This window comes from Apaloderma vittatum, unplaced genomic scaffold, assembly GCF_000703405.1.
Source record: "Apaloderma vittatum isolate BGI_N311 unplaced genomic scaffold, ASM70340v1 scaffold29147, whole genome shotgun sequence".
NCBI classification, from domain to species: Eukaryota; Metazoa; Chordata; class Aves; order Trogoniformes; family Trogonidae; genus Apaloderma; species Apaloderma vittatum.
In genome coordinates this window covers 737-1,066 of record NW_009728292.1, presented here as the reverse complement: position 1 = coordinate 1,066, position 330 = coordinate 737, and the positions used below count along the sequence as shown (strand labels likewise).

Here is a 330-nt window from a genome sequence, read left to right as displayed (position 1 = left end):
CCCCCCGCGTGCAGGAGGCGATGCGGAGGGGCCGGCTGCCGCGGGGCTGCCCGCTCTGCCCGTACGCCGTCCAGGGATCGTCGATCTCCACGTCCCCCTCAGCCAGCACGCACTTGCGCCCGTGAAACCGTGGCTTCTCGTACATCACCCACCTGGGAGCAGGATGGGAGCAAAAGGAGGGGAGGAGGGGAATCTTGCTTTTACCTGCAGGTGTCAGGAGCCTCGGGGCAGAGCATGGGTGGAGACGTCCTGCCACCGCCACAATGCCGCGCTGCCGTAATTAGCACCGTTGGGACGGTCACTCTGGATCCCCAGGCTGGGACTTGGCCA

General features: G+C 66.7%; 1 protein-coding gene across 1 annotated transcript in view; it reads right to left on the bottom strand.

Moving 5' to 3' along the window:
- Positions 1–330, bottom strand: part of AIM1L (absent in melanoma 1-like) — a gene marked incomplete at its 3' end in the record, with an annotated part of 3,686 nt that overhangs the window by 2,980 nt on the left and 376 nt on the right. The window contains 1 exon segment of the mRNA XM_009874033.1: positions 13–152. Coding sequence (XP_009872335.1) covers positions 13–152 — 140 coding nt within the window.